We start from the raw sequence: 18,724 nt of genomic DNA on the forward strand, positions 1-18,724 counted from the left end.
TATAGAAAGTACATACGAACTTTAAAAAAGTTGCATTGGAATTGGAAGGTACTTGCCAGACCTGGAATCAAAGTCAGACGCTCATACTTGAGAGATTGGTTCTCTACCCACTAAACCACCACGACTTCCACTAAGTCACCACGACTTTGTCATCTTAGTAATATTTAATGTTTTTTTTTTTCGTAATAATACGTGCAATATTTTTGCCACACACAACTTAAATGCGGGCTTATTAGAATCACTACTTTTATCCCTGAGGTCATGCCTATTGCGCTTCAGTTCTCAGCGTTTTGGTTTAGTCTGCTGTGCTTTTGCCGCTGAAGTACAAAAATTTAATATATGGAACGTTTCTAATGGTTATGCGTATTCCGTTGTTTTCAAGTCAACGGGCCCTTAAAATTCAATATCAGACAATGCAGATCTTTGATTTTGCTGACCCCGTAGTCGCTGGCATAAGGGACAGGATCCGCGTACGAAGTCGCGGGCAGAAGCTAGTTAAGAATAATTTTGCTTTTAAATGGTTATTACTGAAAAAAGAAACAGTGAAATAAACATTTTAAAAATGCTACGCTTAATTTAACTGAACTTTATATGAGTAACACAAAATGTATTCTTCATAATTAAGAAAAATAATAACACTTAGTAATACACAAAAATGTTCAATAAAAATGGAACAATGTAATAAAAGTAAATAAAATCACGAAGATATTATTAGCAACCAATTACCTCTAACATCTCAAAGTTGGTCCCTACTCCAACTTCTCTAAATAATATAGTTTATGTCACATAGTACGTAGTTTGTTGACCTTTAGTATCAGCAACTCGGTCTATTTTAAATTGACCTATCGGCCTAGGTCACGGCGACGCGACCTTTCATAACACCCTCTAAGCTCATATTCTAAGAGAAATTATTTCGTTCTCAAAGGGACTTAGTTTACCTTTGTTCGGTTGCATCATATAATATTAGGTATTTACTATTTTTCGCAAATAGCTCAGAAAAGCTTGTTAAAATGAGATTTATTCATGAATTAGTTATTTTGTTATTGAGTGAACGAAAATGGTATTTTTTTCAAAGATATTTTCAATAATTTTGTGAGTTATTCATTGAATTGCTGTATAATAAGTGTATGTTCAATATGTTTAAATCGTATCGAACGTGGTACTTCAAAATATTGAAATAAGCTATTTATTGAAGTACATATGGTATATCATTTAAATGTTTATATAAAAGAAAGTCGTGTTAGTTATATATTTTATAACTGAAGATTGGCTAAACCGTTTAGGCTGAAAATTAGAGGGCTGTATATGGCTTAGATCTGGGAGAAGGACATAGGATAGTTTTTGTCACCATCCGGAACGCGAGTGAAACCGCGGGCAGAAGCTACATAGTTATAACATAAAATGTTGAAACATTTATACACTTCTATGTCTAACCTCCCAAAAGCAAAAACATATTTTCATTGTATTTACTTACAGGAATATTCACGAAACATTGTTCAAGTAGAGCTTTTCCGTGTTTTGTTAAATGATATTACGAATTATTGTGTTTCACAAATACATGTGTGTATAATAGAAATAAATTGATGTTCGCGTGTAATGTTCTGTGTACGAATGAGATATAAATGGTTAGAATTCACGATTATTATTAGAATTTAATGTGTGCGTGTTAGTCAGTAATGTAAATATGAACACGTGTAAGTATATTATAGATTATTTAATTAAATTGCAATTTTAAGTAGAAGAATATAAAATATAATATAATACAGCCTTCACATGTATTTGCGAAATACAAAAGGCTAGATTCAGTCAGCATAAAAATATTCAGTACCTACAATACTATTTAATATAGTTATTTGTAGGGTTCAAATAATTAGCAGGTATATATTCTCACAACAACATACCAAGTATTTACTTCCTTATGTATACAGTATTGAATACATTTAACCCCTTCATTGTAGCACATGACGATTACAGTTGCCACGTTAACTGATGTATACAAATATACATACATACATATTCCATCGAACGGGTTCAGCTGAGATTTTCCCAATTATTTCCACTGAAATGATGTTCGGAATTTTAGTGAGCGATTCCGAAATTGCATTTTGTATTGACAGATTTCCAGTACATTGATTTTCAGGGCCCGTTTTCAGTGAATTATTTTGTGTAACCCTTTTGAGGAGAAAGGGTTGAATTTAATGGCTGGACAATGTTTTAGCAAGATTTTTTATTCAGGGACACAATGTCGAACTTTTTTGTGCAACAAAAAATGGTTAGTAATTGTTAACTTATGTGTGCGCTATGTGATGATTAAAAATGAAATCATTGTTAAAGCACACACTTTTAATGAACACCAAAACTTTTGTGGTCTTAGTTCCTAAAATCGTAATAAGTCCTCGGGAGACCAAACTTACTTTCTACCGGGTTTACGACCGCAATTCCCAAAAACCTAATCTCAATAGCACAGAAACTCTCATTTGCACATAAACTCATTCCCAGTTGCACATAAACGTACTCTCAAAGTCACCAAACGCTCCTTTTGCAGTCCACCTTGTATGTTCTAGCTAAAATTTCTGCAGTGCTCAATACCCTGGTTTATATTCAGAGATCAACATGCTTACGTATGTCCCGGAGGCTTGCATGAATCTGTGAGAGCCAGCAGCCGTTTCATATTTGTTTTTGGAACGGATTTATTGAGAAGGATTGCAATGCTGGACGTTTATTGAATTGTTTTTGGTTTTATGTACGGATTTTATTAAGAAAAAGAAGAAAAATATTGTAAAGTTTTAAAAGCCGAAATTAAAGAGCTCAAATTGTGATGAAGTCCTCTAAGTTACGAATGTATAAAGCAAAATTCATATGTTACGTTCTACAATCTAATTACTATGTATGAATGTTAATAAATAAACAGTATCCATTATCTGAGTGCTCTATTCTCCTGGCTGAACAATATAATCAACATAACTCATGCGTTCCGTGCCATGCAGACACCGCAAACTAATATACAATGCGAATCTGAACCCGGTGACATTTACACGCGTATAAACTTACCTACGACGAGCTGCGTGGAACGGATTTTCTATCCCCATGACATTACGTAATGAAATTAATTATACATATAACAGAGAGAGGAAAATAAATACAGAAATACGTCGTTAAGTCCGTTACAAAAAGGAATTAATCAATGTTACTGTTTATGAAAAATACATGTTTTTTTTTATTAATGCGAAGTTTAAGCTAATTTTGGTGTTCTAAATATTTCCATCATATTACCAAATAATAAGTACCTATAAAATTTACCAAAGCTGAGCAGGAGCTAGCATACTTCTTAATTAAAATAGCCTCCCGGAGAGAGGAATATTAAACGTTCATACTTCTCCTAAGGAAAGGTTTTACCACATTTACCACAAATAGGCCCAAGCTTACCTACAACATAAACGTCACTTATTTTAAAACAACTGTTTACTATGAACTTTCGCGCTCACGACGTCTATATTGTCGAAGAAATGTTAAAAAAAGTATGTAAACTAACGAAGTTTACGAACAAATTGAATGTACGTACAATTAACAACGTCTAAAGGACCAAAACATTTGCGCCAGACGACGCTCGCCGAGGCAAACACTTTGAAACGGTCCCAGTTGCGTCGAAGCGCCCCCTAATGCACACTAATGGAACCAATTTGCCGTGTTTTGCCCAACAAGAGTGGGGAAGTAACGGGCTTGTGGCTACCGGTAGACAGAAGACTTACTGTTAATAGGTATAGGCATGATATAAATGTTTGATTGGGAGAGTATGCGTTTGTAGTAGCAAAATTAGTTTTGTGAACCACTAGCTGGTTCCCGCGATCCAAGCTACGTTTCGAGGTACATACGTCCTGCAAACATAAAAAAAATGTTTATAGGTTTCCTTAGTCTGTAGACTGTGTACAAAATTTTAATTAATTCGATTCAGTACTTTTGGGGTGGCAGACAGGCAGACTTGATTGATTGGAGAAAGAAAATAATATCGTAGCTCTCAAAATGATGTTAAAGGGTGTTTCGTGATTTTGGTCAAAGATATATATTATAACCCCTACAGTCTGAAAATAGACTTCTTATATGTTATTGGAGCTTTTTAAAGCTCAATTATTTAATTGATACAGACTCGAGCATCGCATCGTGATGAAAATACCGAGAAAAGTTGAATAGCTTCTGCATTTTTCAGTTTTCATCCCTTTTGAATCAGAAGACTTCTAAAATGTATGAAAGACTTTATAATACCTGCAGTATTTTGAATAAATGTAGGGAAAGAAAATCGATTTATCAAAGTATTCGCAATAAATCATGTTCTTGGTTTAAATGGCATGTTGTTATGAAAAACGATTTTCAATTTTGAAATTCAATCAAACTGAAGACGCCCGAGGCATAGAAAAGGGGTGATCTATTTAATCCAAAGATCGGTTTAATATTATTCTTAATGTAAATTATTTTATGGTTATGCTTATTCTGTCTTATTATAAGTTTTTATAAGTTAATGTAGATTTTACAGGTTGTAATTATTTGCATAGACAGGCGTTTAGGCATCGTTCAGACCAAACGTATCGTCGGCCGCTGACTGTGAGCGCGCGTTACGCAGTTTATTGCTTTTCCATATATATTGAAATTGTCGTTCACACCGAACCGACTATACGCTGTTACGTCGTCTGTTGTAGCTGACTCTCAGTGGCCGATTATTTTACTACGCGACTATGCACGGCGGACGCGGATTGGCTACGCGGACGCAGTTGCCGAATAGCGCCGCTCCGCCGCGTACGCTCCGCCGCGCCTCGGTACAGCACGTCGATAAATTAGTGTCCCTTTTATATAAACTTAAACGTATTAAAGATAGTAACTCATCTAATGTTTTACTGTCATACGAAAATATTTCTTGAACTTATTTGGATAAAGTCTATATTCGAAATATAAAGTATGAAATTGACTGAGCCATTTTATGTGTAGAATAGTCAGCCGCTCAGCGTACGCATCTAGTGTGAACCTACACGAGCCTATTCTTTTGTTCACACATGTAGCGCATCGTACGCTATAGCCTATTGTCGGCTTGGTGAGTACGCGTACTGCAGATTGAGTCGACGTTCACACTGGGGCAGACAGTGAGTATACTCACAGTCAGCGGCGGACAATACGTTTGGTGTGAACAATCCCTTAGTGTTATAAAAGGCGAAAGATTTTACATTTTTAAGGGAAATCAGAGATGTTTAGGTGTCAGTTAAGCTTGTGTCGTTTTGAACTATATTGAGAAATGAATATTCTGATAATGGTCAACCTTTTTAGATATATGATTTCTTAGGCCCGATTTTTCAATCCTCAGATAGCGAATTTTATCTGTCGAATAACGTTTATTCGATGAATAACAAGATTTTCAATTTTTCGATTGTCAGATAGATGTTATCCGTCGAATATAGGCGGTAACTGGAGAATAAAGTTATCTGCTGCTTCAAGGGATGGTTAAGATTTATCTGTGGATTTATCTAGCTGTCATCTATGAAATTTTGAGGTTTATTTATAGTTTAATAAAATAGATTGTATTACCTCACGCACATTATAATGGATGTTTTTGAGCAAATCGACGACGCAGCGATTGAAGAGGAAAGGCAGGCACTGAACTATATTAACCCTGATCAGAGAAAGGACAGAGTTGTAAAAGGGAGACCTGACAATTTTAATACATGGGATGATAGGGAGTTTTGGAGAAGATTTCGCCTGAAAAAACAAACTGTAGAGCTATTACTTTCATTAATTCAGGACAAAATTGAACACAATACAGAAAGGTAAGTTCATTTTCTGTATCATACACATCATTACCTAAATTAATTGTAAGTACCTAACTACTATTCCTTTAGTACCTATCTTACTTAAAACACATTATTTCTATTGTTTCAGGAATCAGTGTGTTCCACCAATGCATCAACTATTACTTGCATTACGCTTTTATGCAACTGGAACTTTTTATGTAACAATTGGGGATTTTGGCGGACTGCATAATTCTACAATATGTAAAATTGTAAAAAGAGTGACCAAAGCTATTGCTACTTTGCGCCCAAATTTTGTAAAATTACCAGAAAATAGGGAGGAAATCATTGCCATACAAGAGCGCTTTCACAATATAGCACGATTCCCAAGAGTTATTGCAGCCATAGATTGCACTCATATTAAAATAATGTCACCAGGAGGTGATACTGCAGAAAACTATAGGAATCGCAAAGGATTTTTCTCTTTAAATGTACAGGCCATGTGTACAGCAAACTTGCAATTTGTGGACATTGTGGCTAGGTGGCCGGGGTCAAGTCACGACAGTTTAATATTCAATAATTCAGCTGCCAAATATAGGTGTGATAGGGGTGACTTTGGTAATGGAATTGTGCTTGGTGACAGTGGATATTTCTTAAATAATTACTTGTTGACACCACTAAGCAATCCACGTACCCAAGTTGAACAATTGTATAATGAGTCTCATATCCGGAGTAGAAATGTGATAGAAAGGTGTTTTGGTGTATGGAAAAGGAGATTCCCTGTTCTAAGTATTGGACTTAGGTGTAAAATACCTCTAGCTCAAGATGTGATTGTAGCTGCAGCCATACTACATAATTTGGCATGCAGTCAAAGTGAGGGTGAGCCACCTAGTGACCCCGAGGTATTGATACCACAACAGCCAGAATTTCCACCAGTATATGCCGACAATGAGGGAATAAACAGTACCTCTAGCACACGGGATGGCATAATTAACTATTTTGAATCACTAATAACACAATAATGTGAAGAAATCCTGGCTGCTTATTGATTGCTGTATAAATTCTGTTTTAATTTGGAGTAATAAATAAAAATACCTATTGATTATTTCACTTTTTTATTGGCCACTGGCCTAAACAATAATAAAAACATTTACACTAATCTTTCTGTTGCATTGTCTTAAGCATCAAATTATGTAACTCTTGTTTCCTGATTTCTTCATTTCGAAGGTGTGTCATTTTCAACTCGTGCTCTTGTTCAACAAAATAATGTTCTTTTTTTGCTATCTCTTGTTGAAGATGCACAAGTTCTAGTCTTGTAGCACTTAATTCGTCTATTTTTGCAGTAACGCTGGCCTTAGTTGGTTTTAAAACTGGGTTAATTTTACTTTTCAATGCTTTTGGGTTCCATGTGCCCCATTTGTTATAAGAATCTGTAAAAAGTAATAAAAGGTTTAATATATGTATTATGTAGTACTTATATTTTGTGAACTTTGTCCATGTTTGTAGGTATATGATGTACTACATAACATAATATTATCTGCTTACCATCAGGCGGATGCTTTATTGCCACCACAGTGGTATAAAAAGAAAAAAAAGATCTGACTATACAAGGTGTATAGTTGAAGCCCTTCAACCACATCCTCTATACAATATACATTACCTTGAACAATGTTTGTTCTACGACTGTACCAAAATAGACATTAATTTTTTCAACTTGTCATACAAAACTCGGTCAGCTGTTTGGTCATTTTGTATGGGAAGTCAAAAAAAATTATGTCTTTATTGGAAAAGTCTTACATTGTTCAGGGTGATGTATAGAACATGTGGCCGAAGGGATGAAAAGGTTTAACGATACAATCTGTATAATATTATAAAACCTACCTTCACCATTCTCAGTGCCAATAATTGTTGGTTCTGCATTTTGACTGGCGCTTTCATTCAAATCCTTTTCTAAAAAAAAAGACAAGTTTGTTGTGTACCTACTATTATGATGAAGGCAACAAACGGAATAGAATTACCTAATTGTAAAATAATTATAATATTGAGTGGCCCGATAGCGGATTAGGTAGTGACCGATGACCCTGTCCTGTGCACCAGTTATAAAAAAACTTGTGTACTCGACAACATAAATACATACCATCAGTTTCTTGATTCAACATCACAATCTGTATGTCACTATCTTGAATTGTTTCTTGAAATCTTTTAAATTTTAAATTAAGGTCATCCTGAGACAAATCAATTTTCAGAGGGACAGATGCAGATTGGATTACATCTGAAAAATAATGATAGCTTTAATCTTTATGTATTTGTGACATGAAAAGAAACAATAAGAAGGAATATTTAATTGGTTTAAATTGTTTTAAATACCTGAAATGTTATCACTATCATTGCGTGCTTCCAATCCTGTAATGTTGGAACATATAGCCAGCACTTTCTCCTCCACGTCATCGAAATCAGGAGCATTAGATGGCCCGCCACCTGTGCGATAAAGTTCCTGCCTGCGACAGGACATCTTCTTCTTCGTGGCCTTTTTGATACCTTCATATTTTAATTTTAATGTTTTAGAGCTACGTGTCGTGGTACCACTAGTAGTTGCATTAAAAGAAGAAGCTATTCTGCCCCAGGCAGCCTCCTTATCTTTATTGGTCACGGCGTCCGTTTTTTTGTTTTCAATTATATACTTATATTTGGTAACCAATTCCGTCAATAACCGCGTTTCGGCTTTATCGAAATTGCTTGCACGCTCACGCTTTTTATCCATTTTTATTTATAATAGAACCAAATTAATTAAATGAAACCAAACAACAAAATTGAGGTTAGTTTTTAATGTCAATGTCAATCATAACTTGTTTCAGTCTAACATCACGATGACTGCATACGTGCATCTCGCTCGTACATAGTTAGTGTGAAATTAGCAACAGATATTCATAGACAACAGATAGATAGCTATTCTTTAGTTAAAAAACGATTGAAAAATTGAAAATATTTATTCCCTTGTTAAACAGCCAGTTATTTTTACACGTCAGTTAGTTATCTAGGGACTTATCAAAGGATTGAAAAATCGGCCCTTAATGTAATAAAAATCATTGTCTTCCTTTTTGATTTGGATAATGTATTGATGGGATAAAGCCGGGATGATGGACGAGATGATGAGCCGGGATTACATTCAAGCATCACTCGAGTACTCGCGATAAAAAGGTTTCAATCATCGAAAAGGAAAATCATAGTCCCTTTCTACTAAAGGCAAATATTTCTGCTTTGAATCTGCTTTTTAAAATCGAGTTAAATAAATATTTTGTATTAATTTTAGAAGTTAAGAAAAAAATACATTCATATTTCTCGGAATTTCTTTAGTATGTATCTACTTTTTCTAATCTTTTTTTTCACATTAATGTACCATGTACATTTAAACACACTACATAAATAAGACTGCCGTCGAAATATTTCACATGAACGCATGTGCCGACGAGATAAGGTGGAAAACTCGTAAAAACTAATGTTATTACTGTGCCAAGGGGTGTAATAGTGGAACATCTATGGACTCATGTAAATGACCATGATATTCCAACTATTATAAGGGATAATGTTATAGGTAACTATCATTTGAGCTGTTATTAGACTTTTTCAATTTTATTGTAAAGAGAAAACTTTCAAGTTTTGTTCACGTTTTATTTCCCATAAAAGTGTAATCTGCATTTACCAATGTAATAAAGAGATTTTATTTATTTATTTGTGAGTAACGCAGGCTATATTTTATGTCGGTACCGGCAGTAGTTTCCTCGGGACGCGAGTGAAACAGCGGAAAAAAACGGCTAGTGTTAAAATAAACGCTGCTATGTTAAAAATCTGTTCCCTTCGGCTGATATTTATTTACAAAACAGACATCTACAATATTGAAAATCGTTTCACAGAACAGGATATCAAAGTTATTTTTCACATCACAAACTCCATACACAAAACTGTCGATACAGCCTAATTCTAACGTGAATATTAAACGACTAGGATATTGGAAACCTCATCAATATTGCTTAACTCACAACAATGGGCTGGATAACATACCCGTATCCCGTCACAGCCCGAACTAAGTAGAATTGGCAGCCACCATGGAGAATAAGATAACTAGCGGAGGTGCCATAACGGAAAATCTAAGAAAGTAACGCGCCAAAATGCAGGTGTGCGGGGGATCAGGAACGTTACTGACCCTTATACGCCTTCCTTGGACACGACCATTTTTTGTTATACCAAAAATCGTTGACAGATGTCCCAAAAAACCTAAACGCCTTGTTAATTCACTCGTAACTGGTCGCCTAACACCTGCATTATGGCATCTCCGCTCATCTTTCCTCTCTCCGTGGCAGGTCCCGTGTTATGCGGCGAGAGCGTAGGTGTGGGCCAATCTGATTACAGGCTCATCGGATTATACGGGCCTCGATACACGGAGGCGTTATTATAAAATTAACTTGTTGCTTTTTTATCATTTGGTTAAGAAAAATGTTTTGTTTCCTAACCCGGAGTCGACATGTTTATTTTCAATTTTCCACCAAAAATATTCAAGTAGTTGTCAGGGTAACCCGGGTTTGTCTATGGCTTTGTTTTCAAACGAAGCTCACAAATAGAAAGAAGTCTGTCGTAAAAATACACATAAAACCATTAACCAACACATACATACCACAAACAGAAATTCTTGCACCACAAAAATACATTCTTCCACAAAAATTAAAAATCCATTACTCTGCATGCAGGTAAATAAAACCTCTATGCTTCATAAAATGCTGGCAACGAATATTCACACAAAAAGGAAGTCTGAAAATAGATAAACCTCGCAGGCTGGCTTTCAGTCATCCTTGTGAAAAAGCCAGGCGTGTTGTCGGCAGGTAAAATATGAATAGAATCAAAAATTCTCTGTAAAACGACGGATGAAGGACGGGGATTGAGCTTCTATTTTTGAATTGTATAGAACTAACATAGGGATAAAATTCTAGTTTTAATCCTACATACCTTTACTGTTGAAAATTTTATGAACTATCCTGATTTTCAGAATTTATAAAACCACTTTGAAAAGTAAATTCATGAGGTGTTAACTATATGCAAAAGCGTGGTGTAATTAGTTTTCCATAATTTAAAACGTTATATTTCAGTCTTAAGCAATGTAATCTTGATTTAAGTTTGTACGATTTTTATTAGATAAGTAAACAAACAATGACATATTGTAACACAACCTACAACTGAAAAGCAAACCAAACTAAACTCAGAAAAATCATAATTGAATTCCGAGATCCGAGTCTGTCCGAAATAATGGACATAAAAATGAACAACGCGTAGAATTGACCTGAATTGGCCGTCCTGACCGATTTTTGCCGTTGTCACTCAGATTGGAGACCGATTGTTTATCGGAAAGCGGTTAACGCATCATTGAGCGCAATATGTCACTGAGTTTACTGAATCCACTGTGGCGTGTGGGAACACGACATTTTTGAAGCCTTCTGAATTTATCAGCCGCTTTTGTTATAAATAAAATATAAAAAATAAACGTAAAGGGGGTTCTAAAACGTACATATGTACATCGGTGATAAAATAGTTTCCTATGTAAAATTTAAATTGAATTCTATATCTATCTAAGTAGAATTTAAATAGAATTTGAATCGAACCATTAAGAAATTGATCTAATTTTCATTTTAAGATGGTTAAAAGTTCTTTTTGAGCTATATTAAAATTTGTTCTAGGAACTACTATTGTTCTACAAGGAAGTTACAATAAATAAATAAGCATTTTCTTTCAAGCTGAATTCCGAGAACTGTAAAATCTTATTTCTTAACATCCATTAATGTTTGAAAGGTCTCCAAAGTTCTCGCAATTCCGTTTATTGTACAAATCTCTGAGGAGAAAATCAGGCTGTATTTAATGTAAGTCAGAAGGACTAAATACTAATCGTCTATTTAGTTAATAAGCACTTAATCTTCGAGGATGCTAAATGCTGGAATATTAGAAGCTAGGCAGTAGGCTTAACTTTCATTCAATTATGTATATTTTTACTTTGGTTTTTAGTTTCAGTGTGAAAATAATGCTTGAAAGTTATTAAGTTAAGCAACTTTTAGGGTATTTTAGCCTGACTAAACTTACTCAAAAGCATTGGAATGTTACTTATTTTATCACCAGATTTAATATTTACATGCGTGTGCCTCTTTTGCACTGTGATTTGAAAGAGGCTTTTGGTCAACATTGACAAGCATTGTCACTACACTTGGAAGGAGGCTGGTTATGATAGCAAATGTCCAACAATGTACCTACCAAAGACCGTACATAGGTATGTACCTATCTATATTGTACTCTCACACCATTTCCCAGCTCCCAAAACGCTGTCTCCCAATAGTGACATGTTCGTTTAGGTGTCAGCCACATTGGTCGATATCCGGCAGAGGCGCCACTGTCGTGTGGTCTCCGCGTCTTCATTTCCTCTGTATCCGGCGCGACTTGCTCCGGAACTGGACGCCTAACCAACCAACCCAGATTTTTACAAGTACGTGACTTATTTTGGGACAATTTTAAGGCATTTTTGGGTGATCAGTTGAATATTCTTCAGTTAGCTTCTGGGGAATATGCTGTTCCATTACTTCTTACCAGCAAAAATTCATAAGATTAGTAAAATGCAGACACTTTGGAAGTGTGTTTAAAAAAAAGTTTAGTTTTTTCAGCCTAAAATGTGAATATACTTTTGACTTTGGTTTTGAGTTTGACTATATTTCAAATGCAGATATAACTTTATCGATGTCTCTTTGCACAAAAATTAAAATCTAGTGATCACAGATAAAAAGCTGCACTGGTGTACTTATAAATTGTTTGTAATTTTTTATCAGACAAAATATATTGAAAGAGATATTCTGGGCACAAAATCATCTTGATAACAAGTACATACAAAACATAACGAACTAGATATAGACAACTTAGTCCATAAACTGTATTTCCAGTCGAAAGCATTCACAAGGGGATTACACTAATTACTTTAATGTTCGCCTACAATACCTATAGCTAAGTATTACAGCTTCCAGCTTATAAAGTCCGCATCAATAGCGTTGAGACAATACGGTGGGAAGCCGCAATAATAGTGGAAACTTTATCAAGCGCTGGCAATCTCGAACTGTTTCAATTGGAATAATATTAAGTGCTTTGTAACGGTTATTGTGAACGTTTTCTGTAATGATTATTTGTTTTTTGGAGTGGTTATGATTGTAGGTTCTATCGATTCATATTTAAAGAATAGCTGTAATTGTTAGGTCTTTATAAATTTTTTACGCAGAAAGCACATTATAGTGTTCATTATTTATTAACGTTTAATTACAGCGGAATCCTCAATTTTACTGACAAACGTTAAGATTATTTAAGATGTCTAAGAAAAACTTTTTTTTAAACATCAAATTGCCACTGTGATATACTCGTAAGGTATGAAGAACTATAAGCGTAACGCCTCTATGACTAAATATAAATCGAATCAACACATAAAAAAGACAAATACTTGGCTCCAATTTCGTACCTACATACTATCTAAACATCATGTTCCCACAAAGCAGTAAATTATACAGAACCTTGGTTCCAATTAGTGGTTGCGTAGAGGCCGCTAGTATCTATGAGCTCAATATGGTGCCGTATTCGACAGCGTGGCTTATCGAGCAGACCAGGCAGTGCTCCCTATGTGAATGAAAAAGTTTCTTGTCTTTGTACATGTGTGTTGGGTTATTTATATAATGTACTTTATGTTGTGAGTGTTAAGGTTTAATTTTGTTGTATGTGAGCTGTGATTTTTAATGTTGCCAAAAATGATGGTGTATTTTTCCACAGCATCCATTCTAAGGCTTTTCATGCTTGTTTAGCGTATTCCAAATTCATATCAGCGTACGAATATTATTCACTCATTTGTTTTTTTTTTTTTGGATAAATGTGAAAAATATTGTTACTCAAAGCTTCACTAGCCCAACATCACTTTAGACTTAAAACAACCGACCTCTTCAAACCCTCAATATTTCCAAGTATCTAAGCGTCCATTTGCAGTAAAGTGCTGACACATCGGCCTGTCAAACTCGCAGTACACGAGCCTTTTCTGTCTGCTAGCAGTTGAGCAAACATGTCGGCTAATGTTCCGACAGTGCTGCAAAGACGTGAGCGCAGCATTCAATGTAATACAAATAAAATTTAATACAATGGATTGTCGTGAAGACGGTGTGTGCTGTTTCTAAGTGATGGAGCGTGGTTTGTGTTTTGTTTTGGTAGTACATATTGAGAAATAGGTTGCAATAATTTGTTAGAAATTTTAAGAAAACATAATGATAATAAATCTTAACCACTTCACTGCCCGCGATGCAGACACATAGTTAAAAAATCAGTGTGTATCACAAATGACTCATGGAACATGAAAGTTATTAAAGTACGACATTTTAATTCGAATCAAGGGCCATACAGATTGTTTTTTCTGGAAAAATCTTATCCCAAGAAAGAATCTACATTAAACCAAAATACACAAGAACCCTGAATACGAAACCGGTAAATTTACGAGAAAAGATAATAACATAAGCCGGCAAGCAAGTGTTTATTTAGGTCAGGGAGCCCGCGTGGGTAACTATTCACCTTTACTTATCGACGGTAGCCGCCAATTTTTCAGGCCATTTTACGAAAATATCTTTTGTATTATACTGTGTATATTCTTCGGGGAAATTTGCGCTTTTATATATCGTTTTTATCAGCTTCAGTTTTGCCTTAAACCTCCCACACACTGCTAAGTTTTAGTCGGGCGATAGTTTGTTTGGGCTTATAAATCAGTATGAAGGTGTATGTACATTACAAAGATCAGGTATGTCAGAGTTAGATATGCAGTTGGTCTTTGTAAAACATTGGTGCTCAGCTGCATCCCGTAAGACTGATAGATAGCTGACCCCAACATAGTTGGGATAAGTCTCGAGAGATGATGAGGTATTTGACCAGTATCAGAAAGACTAAACTTTGATTGATATCACAATTTTCAAAAAGCAAAAAAAAAAAATGCAACTGTCGCATGTCGGGCCAACTGTCAGCCGACTATTTATTTTGCAGTGTACGGGTACTCTTAGGGTGGGTCCTGGTGTATGTTACAACCGTGTTTTGTTTTGGGTCATGCAATATTTTTTGATAGGACGTGCCTGAAAAACATGTTTGGGTAGCGAACCCTGAGAGCCATATTATGCTGTTATATTTTGCCTTTTTTGTCAATAACATGTGAAGGATTTTTTGTGAGGATAAAATACGTTGTCCATATTTTAGCCGAATATACTATTAAGCTATCTTTTTAGTATTAGAAAGTTTCATTTACAAAAAAAATATATACGGAGGTATTAACAAGATTTTACAAAAAAAATGTACGTAGGTATTTATACTAAAACTAAAAAGCGTCAAATAACCCCTCATCACTGCCGACCCGGAAAACTGTCGTGAAAACTGCGTATATTTAAACGTTTAGTAACTGCCGAGAAATACATCTACATAATAAATTAACACACCCCTAACTCTTCATATATTTCACTACATTTTTTCTGCAACATCATTTCATAGTACTACTTAGTAAGCCATCAAACCGTTCACTAATAAGCGATATGTAATAGTGTACCGTTCAGATCCTCGTTGTAATACCCCAGTTCCCGGGTTGCATCGGCGAAAACGTGTTAATATTGATTTAACGAAGTTAAGCCTAAATCTGCGGGCGCGTGCTATATGTCGTATGGGAGTTGTGAACATAGAGTAGTGAGGTAATGGAGTGGTCATGTTATGTTGTAGCTGTGTTTTGTCGAATGTGGAAAAAAGTCAGCCCTAATGATAGTCGTATTTGCGCATTTTTTTTGAGACGCGTTTTATAAATAGTATGTATTATGTGTACTACCATCACATACACTATCATTTGTAATTTTATTGAAAAGTGTATAGAAGATCTCACTATTTTAAAAATATCTACATACTAAATCTTGTGCATAATGTAGGCAATGGGCAAAGTTAAATAACTACTGTTAAAACTGCACAAATAATCTTTTACGACTAATAAAGAATAAAAATATCTGCTTTAAATGCATATCTCTAAGAATATTTGTCTGTTTAAAACGCCAAGTTGTTGATCCATGTGTTTGCTAATCTTTGTAACGGGCCAACTACACACGTAAGCTTGTTTGCAATGCTCGGGATCTGTTTACTGGACTGTTTACACAGCGGCAGACATGTTTGTTTATATACGAACATACAAGAAAAATCTTATATGTATTGCTACATAAGTTACATAATTCATATTTACGTAAAATCGTGGTAAAAACTATAAGAATCAACTATAAAGTTTAAGGTTTTAAAGCTATTGTCAATTTGAAATATTGCATTGTAACATTTTATTATGATCTTCAAAATACAGCTGCATAAAACATTTTATTACAAAATAATCATAAATCCTGTAATATAAAACCCAGCGAGAGATTTTATTTTATTTTGCTCGTAACATAACATGACGTTTGAGGCAAAGGAGCGAAAGCATTCCGCCTCTATGGCCCGGATCAAGGGAAGATTGAATTTACATGCAGACTCTTTGTATATTACTCCCATAGACAATATGTTATGTAATATAGCTTGTATCGATCTATTTTATTGGTGTTTTGGTTTTTATTCGACAAATCTATTTGATTTCATGTATATTTCTACATGAGTGAATTTTCCTTATGTCAATAATTAGGTTTCTGACTTCTGTCTCTTCTTACCTGGACTGAAAAGATTGTGGTATATTGGTATGTATTTCATGGTACATTAGGTAGTTAGATATTTCAATGTAAAATATAAACTTCAACTTGCATTTTTGTAACTTATTTCTTCAGTAGTTTCATTGTTGTTAGTACTACTTTACAATATCCACAATTCAAACGATAAGAATAAATATAAGTGGAAAACAGCATAGGATAAGCAAAGTGCTGTGAAGGAAAAACAAAAAAAAAAGGGTTCGTGTAATAAATGGCATAAATTAGCATACCGTGGCCCGCAATCGTTTATACTAATACATTTGTATTTCTTTGCTAACTACATAGAGCATTAATATTCCTAGTTTTATGGGTGACGTGGCAAAGCATTTCATTATGGCATATGTGGTTTATTATGGGTGTACAGAATGACCCAAGTTGGCGCACTCAGATAGTCGTAATATGATTGTAATATAAACTAGAGATTAAAAAACTTAAATTAAAAAAACTTAAAATGACTGGTTTCATGAAAATGTAAATTGAATCCATTGCTTTATTAGATCGAAAAATATATGTTATGAGAAAAGTGCACTTTTTAATGAGAGCATTACGATCAGATTTTAAAAATTGTTGATGTGTTAGAAGCCAGTTTATTGAGAGTTTAAAAAAATAAAATTTATTGAGAGAGGCTATATAGGCTACTCTTTATCTGGATACACGAAGCAGGTTTCATAAGACGCGAGTGAAACCACTGGCAGAAGCTAGTCCTATATACAACTATAACAATACTAGCACCATTATGTTATTTCAAGTTGTGTATATTGTTTCAAGCTCTTACGCTCGTCTAAGTAAATAAATACTTAGCAAGAACAATAAAGGGATAGTCTGGTAACTCCAACATTACGATATGTGCAGCTGTCGTTAAATATGACTGTCGTAACATTGTACGAGTATGTTGCTTTTATTATCCACAGAAAGTTTGTATGTATCATATTCTTATTATTTGAAGTGAATAAGTTCGTTATATAAGTCGTAAAAGATTTATCTTTTGGAATTACTAAAATGTTTTCAATAATAATAATCATAAGTCTTTCAACTGTTATCGCTTTCTTAGTTCATTTGTTTCAAAGAATATTTGAATTCTGAACCATTCTGTTGTGTTTGGAACTTCATTGAAATAGACAAATGCTAGTCCAGGAATTGGCACTTAATAAGCAAAATGGAAGGCGCTGCACCGAAAAGAGCGAGGCACTTAAATTAAAGAAGATGAAGAAAAATGCTTGGGACTGAACAGTAGCTAATTCTACGTTATAGAAACAAGAAAGGCCAACTAAAAACTTATATTTAATACATAAAACTTGTACATAAGAAGTTGCTCTTAAAAACTTGGGGCTGTAATCCAGTATTTTCCCAGCATAGTTCAAACTTAAATCCTTTCACAACAAAATTAATCTAAATCTTAAAGAATGTTTACCTTGAATAACTAAAGAAAAGAGCTAAGTATGAAGTATAGCGTTTTCATGGAGAACAAAATAACTAAAGGAGGTGCTATAACGGCAAATCGCCTAAGAAAATAGCTCGCCAAAATGTGCGCGAATGGAGGACGAGCAACGTTACTGTTTTCTCCCTTATGCGCCTCCTTTGGGCCCGATGATTTTTTGTAATGCCAAAAATTGTTGACATCGTTGGGATGTCTCAAAGAACACGAACGCCACTCGTAACTGATCGCTTTGGTCATGACCGCTGTACGAATACGCCTCGTTAATTCGCTCGTCCACTGTAAGAATTTGACCTACAAGAAGGCGCCTGACCTACCTACACTATGGCATCTCCTTTCATTACTTACTCCGTGAACATTTTTCACAGAGAATATTAAACAGTTAGTTAATTAAAAATAGTTTTATCGCGCCGGTCCGGTAGGCGCGACGGCGTCCGGCTCGGGTCGGCACGCGAAACTGAAAGTTATGAATTTTAAAATGTTACGCCGCGAATTATGTGGCCCTGAGTTTGATGTGTGAGAGGAATAGGTTTTAGTTTTAAAATAATGTGGTCTTATGGATTTTATGTAATATTTTTTAGAATATCAACGTAGATGTATGAGGATATTTTGATGAAATGTAGTATTAAATTCTGTTGATTATGGTTAATAAAGTTTAAATCAGTGGTAAAACAAAGCACTCTGCTTTACTGAATATTTAAATTTATCGTAAGCTCTGTATTTTTTTGCTTATT

General features: G+C 34.7%; 3 protein-coding genes across 4 annotated transcripts in view; 1 reads left to right on the top strand and 2 right to left on the bottom strand.

Annotated features, from left to right (window-relative positions):
• LOC110379100 (thrombospondin type-1 domain-containing protein 7A) overlaps window positions 1–18,724 on the bottom strand; it is a 93,726-nt gene that overhangs the window by 46,541 nt on the left and 28,461 nt on the right. The gene's annotated exons all lie outside the window — the stretch shown is intronic.
• LOC110376242 (putative nuclease HARBI1) lies at window positions 5,327–6,873 on the top strand. The gene is made up of 2 exons (XM_021334651.3): window positions 5,327–5,807; window positions 5,920–6,873. The coding sequence occupies exons 1-2, from the start codon at window positions 5,584–5,586 to the stop codon at window positions 6,788–6,790; spliced, it is 1,095 nt and encodes a 364-aa protein (XP_021190326.1). The 5' UTR covers window positions 5,327–5,583; the 3' UTR covers window positions 6,791–6,873.
• Window positions 6,867–8,647, bottom strand: LOC110376243 (uncharacterized). 2 transcript variants are annotated; one of them, XM_021334652.3, is made up of 4 exons: window positions 8,136–8,646; window positions 7,906–8,040; window positions 7,650–7,718; window positions 6,867–7,198 (listed from the first exon to the last, which is right to left on the bottom strand). In XM_021334652.3, exons 1-4 carry the CDS (start codon window positions 8,527–8,529, stop codon window positions 6,924–6,926), a joined length of 873 nt encoding a protein of 290 aa, XP_021190327.2. In that variant the 5' UTR covers window positions 8,530–8,646; the 3' UTR covers window positions 6,867–6,923. The 2 variants fall into 2 exon arrangements, with proteins under 2 accessions (XP_021190327.2, XP_021190328.2); XM_021334653.3 differs by lacking the exon at window positions 7,650–7,718 and having other exon boundaries at window positions 8,136–8,647.

The sequence above is a fragment of the Helicoverpa armigera genome, chromosome 2 (assembly GCF_030705265.1).
Source record: "Helicoverpa armigera isolate CAAS_96S chromosome 2, ASM3070526v1, whole genome shotgun sequence".
NCBI classification, from domain to species: domain Eukaryota; kingdom Metazoa; phylum Arthropoda; class Insecta; order Lepidoptera; family Noctuidae; genus Helicoverpa; species Helicoverpa armigera.

Coding starts and splice junctions, on each gene's coding strand:
- LOC110376243 (XM_021334652.3), bottom strand. CDS start 8,529: ATGGATAAAAAGCGTGAGCGTGCAAGCAATTTCGATAAAGCCGAAACG. Junction 7,719..7,905: donor GTTGAATCAAGAAACTGATG/GTATGTATTTAT, acceptor CTTTTTTTTTAG/AAAAGGATTTGAATGAAAGC. Junction 7,199..7,649: donor TGGCACTGAGAATGGTGAAG/GTAGGTTTTATA, acceptor TACTTTTTACAG/ATTCTTATAACAAATGGGGC.
- LOC110376242 (XM_021334651.3), top strand. CDS start 5,584: ATGGATGTTTTTGAGCAAATCGACGACGCAGCGATTGAAGAGGAAAGG. Junction 5,808..5,919: donor ATTGAACACAATACAGAAAG/GTAAGTTCATTT, acceptor CTATTGTTTCAG/GAATCAGTGTGTTCCACCAA.